General features: G+C 36.7%; 1 protein-coding gene across 4 annotated transcripts in view; it reads right to left on the bottom strand.

The window, feature by feature from the left end:
* Positions 1-3,885, bottom strand: part of smurf2 (SMAD specific E3 ubiquitin protein ligase 2) — an 87,079-nt gene that overhangs the window by 45,991 nt on the left and 37,203 nt on the right. For all 4 annotated transcript variants that reach the window (XM_015400203.1, XM_015400202.1, XM_015400204.1 and 1 more), the window contains exon 4: positions 1,979-2,112. In XM_015400203.1, the coding sequence (XP_015255689.1) occupies positions 1,979-2,112 (134 nt within the window). The remainder of the gene's footprint in view (positions 1-1,978; positions 2,113-3,885) is intronic.

Here is a 3,885-nt window from a genome sequence, read left to right as displayed (position 1 = left end):
TTCTGTAAAGAAACTCCACCTGTTAGAGTCTTTATGTATCCCTACATACATTGTAACCTGTACACATAAAATCTGTCTGTAATTTCATTTTTTTTTTGTTGCATTGCTGTCCCCCACCCCTGTTAAAAGTATTAAAAAAAGAAGAAGAAGAAAGCTTCATTATGTGATGGAAAAATGGGAGTTTTTCAAGGTAATAGAGTTCTTCTTGAATGCCTTTAAGTACTCGCCGTTATATCTACATCAAAAATTCTCTGGAGTGTGCAATATTATTCTTGATATCCAGATATCCAGTTAAATGTGTCGTATTGTGACAACCCTTGTAGCCAATCACCATCAGCAAAAGCAGCAGTGTGAATATCATCGGATCTTTGCTTTGCAGCTACCAGGACAAATGCCTTAAAATGACACAAGCATTTGTTGATACTGTAGGCGCAATAGACCAATAAAAATAAAATATGTACACAGAAAGGGAGCAGAGCGTTGCACAAAACCCAGCTTTGTACAGGATGTAAATAAACTTAGATATGCACACCAAAACCAACGCACATGGCTGTCACTGATGAAATGACATCTTTTCTTAGAGCTGACTGGAGGTCCAGCAGAGATATTTCTACGGTATATGTGCAAGCAACCGAGTTAATGTGTTCAAAAACATCTTTTACACAGCTTGGTAGACCCATTATGAACCATAATGCTGAGTTAGTTCAAAGACCGTTTAAACCAGGCATCCCCAAACTTGGTCCTCAAGGGCCGCTGTCCTGCAGGTTTTAGAGGTTTCCATGCTTTAGCACAGCTGATTGTAATGATTGCAGTAGAGCAATAGCCTGTTAATCAGCTTTCAATTAAAATCAGCTGTGCTGGAGCAAGGAAACCTCTAAAACCTGCAGGACAGCGGCCCTTGAGGACCAAGTTTGGGGATGCCTGGTTTAAACTCTCTTGTCGTTTGGCACTGCTTAATCCCTCGCAAGGTGGATCAGTAGCCAAATATTGGTGGGTTGAGTTTAACCCCAGACTTCCAGGAATGCCCACAACAGAATCCTGTTCAAACATGCGACAGTTACTTTACCAAGTTTATAAAACGTTTCAAATGTAACATTTTAGAAAAAGAAATCATGTCAGTCCGTGACAAATGCTGTAATCACAGCCTTTATTGTATATTGAAATATGACAAACTTAAAAGGTATACCTCACTTTTTTTTTTTTTTTATCAAATTATATTATAATATATATATTGATCCCACTTTATGTATTCACTCTGGGTATTTCTATTAATAAACCAGGTCTAAGACTGCATTAAAAGTGCAAATATTGTCGTGCTCCTTTGAATTTGCACTCACGGTGGACTAGAGAACATCTTTATTTCTAAATCAGTCGTATTATATCTTATATTACAGGCTAAAAATACAAGATTTTTATTTGTTCATTTATTTCATACTTTGATTACATTTTTGTGGCAAACAAAAAATGCTAATGTGAGATTGGAATAACTCTTTACAGGTGATTTAATAAATAACACTAAAAATCATTTCATAACTTCTAAGAAGAAAATCCATTAGTAGCAACCCCAGTTGGAACAAAATGAAAGCTAACAGATGTTTTATTTTTTTCCCCCACAAATAAATTCAAAAAAGCAAAAGTGGAATTTAACCAGTCCCATATTTAAAAGCGTTTTAAGAGTGGACTGTTTCACAAACACCTTTGTCTGCGTTGTTGGAGTCACTTTGTCTAACCCACAAAGTTCACCTATTCTCAAAGAGCAACAAGGTCTAAAAAAGCTAATCTAACCACATAATTAGTGTTCAATAATTTATTTGTTTTGCAAATCCAAGGAGTCGCCAGGTGCCTCTTTATCCAACAGGTTTGACAAGTATCTTAGAATAGAGAGCAAGACGAGCATGCAGAAATGACACAAAGGGACCAGACACTAGTGACCTCATTTCACTGACACATGCAGGTAGAAATACAAACAGGTACTTACAGCCCGTGTCTTTGAGTCTGTTGATGGCGTTGGACAGAAGACGGACGCAGCCGAGAAAACCTGCGCCCTGCTTTTTGTGGATCTTCTTGTGGTTCCAGACACTGATTGTGATTGAGTCTGACTTTCCAATGTAACTGCAAGAGGAGCATAGGGAGGAGGGAAAAACAGGTTAAAAAAATTGTTTGCTGACAAGGTGATTTAGCAGACATTAAAAAGAAAATACATCATATTTGAAAACAATATTTAAAGGCAAAGTTCTTCAGTTCACATGAGTTCGTTCTAAGAACATGCATTTGGATTTTCATCAACAAAATAAAGCCTTCAATTTATCTTGCACCTCTTCCTGCAGAGTCTTAAGATCTTACTAATTTGTGTGCAGAGTTTGCAAAGCCGAGGCCTGTCTCGCCGCGGTTGACGAACAGAGGAAGTCCCTGAGATGTGCTCTACCACTGACTGAGGCCTAGACGGCTCTTTCAGTAAACACACATTTCACACTACATTCAAATGCATATTCACACTTGCTGATATGAATCTAATTACAGTGTAGGAGGATGCGAACTCTAGATTACCCCCTAAAGTCAGTCTGAGGAGAGGGGTTTTCCACATAAGAGATAAAAACATATACAATTGTGGTTTACAGAAAAACTGGAGCTTTCAAACCAAAGAGATAAAATTAAAACACTTTACAGATTATCACTTAAAGTAGTCATGTCTGGTTAAGGAATAAATGGGATAATTTAGCGTCTTCCAGAACTTTTTTTTCTCTGTATAGGCTATTACATGACGTCACATTCCCTCATTATCGCATCTGTGATTAGCCAGAAAGCAGCTTTTCACTTTGCTGATCGCATGTAAGAGCACCACAGTTGTTTTTTATGTTTTCAAGTTTAAGGGTGTAAAAACAAATCAGATAAAACGGTGGAGAGAAGCTTTAAAAACAGCCAAAAATCAGAGGAAGTTAAAAGGTATAGTGGAGGATGTTCTTTTTTCCGGATCGATCATCAAAATAAGTGGTCCTCTTAATTGTCAATTATTGTGGTGATAATGGGCTTGTGCACGCTCTCGCATGCATTTAATTGCCATTCCCTCTCGGGAGAGGATACAGGGTGGTGTAAGTGGATTTGTTTTTGTTTTTTTTAGGTGAAGAAGGGACGTTTTTTTTTTATTATTATTGTCAAAAATCCTCTGCTATACCTTTAAAGTGAAAACACCTCTGCACAGATACAACACAGATTAGCTCCAATCACTTTAGCAGTGGGAAGGACAATTTAAAATGTTTAGATAAGGCGAATGTGGCTTTAAAAGCTATGAAGCTACATCCATACGAATTAAGTGTGGTAGAATAGTAAAAATCATAGTCATTACATGTAAACACACATTTCTGTTACAGAGAGTGTTACAGAGACACATTAGTGTCTCTGTAACACTCTCCAACTCTTTAAAAAGCCATAGTTCACCAAAAATATTAATAAAACAGTTTAAAGAAAAAAATAAAAGCCTCAATGTCGCTTGTAAAGCTGATCCTATCATATCAACATGGTGAAATTGCAGAGTCACTTTCATCCAGAAATATCTTGAATTTATCCTTTAACTTCAGTCATAATAATAACAGTAATACATTTTATTTGAAGGCACCTTTCTAGATACTATGAAAATACATTAAAAGAAACAACAATAAAGATCAATGATTTAGAGAAAGGCAATGACAATATCAATAGGACTCAGATAAAAAGGCAGGCTTAAACTATTTATTTTGAGTTGAGATTTGAAATGGGGGAGTGAGCCATGGTCCTAACATATTAACCTAGAACTAATCAAACAATTTATGTTTTATTAGTTTCTAGGGGTGGAACGGTTCACAAAATCCACGATTCGGTTCACAGTTTCGTGGTCACGGTTTTCGGTTC

The sequence above is a fragment of the Cyprinodon variegatus genome, unplaced genomic scaffold (genome assembly GCF_000732505.1).
Source record: "Cyprinodon variegatus isolate N-32 unplaced genomic scaffold, C_variegatus-1.0 Scaffold1081, whole genome shotgun sequence".
NCBI lineage: Eukaryota > Metazoa > Chordata > Actinopteri > Cyprinodontiformes > Cyprinodontidae > Cyprinodon > Cyprinodon variegatus.
Note: the sequence above shows the minus strand (reverse complement) of the source record. Positions and strands in the feature narration are given on the sequence as shown.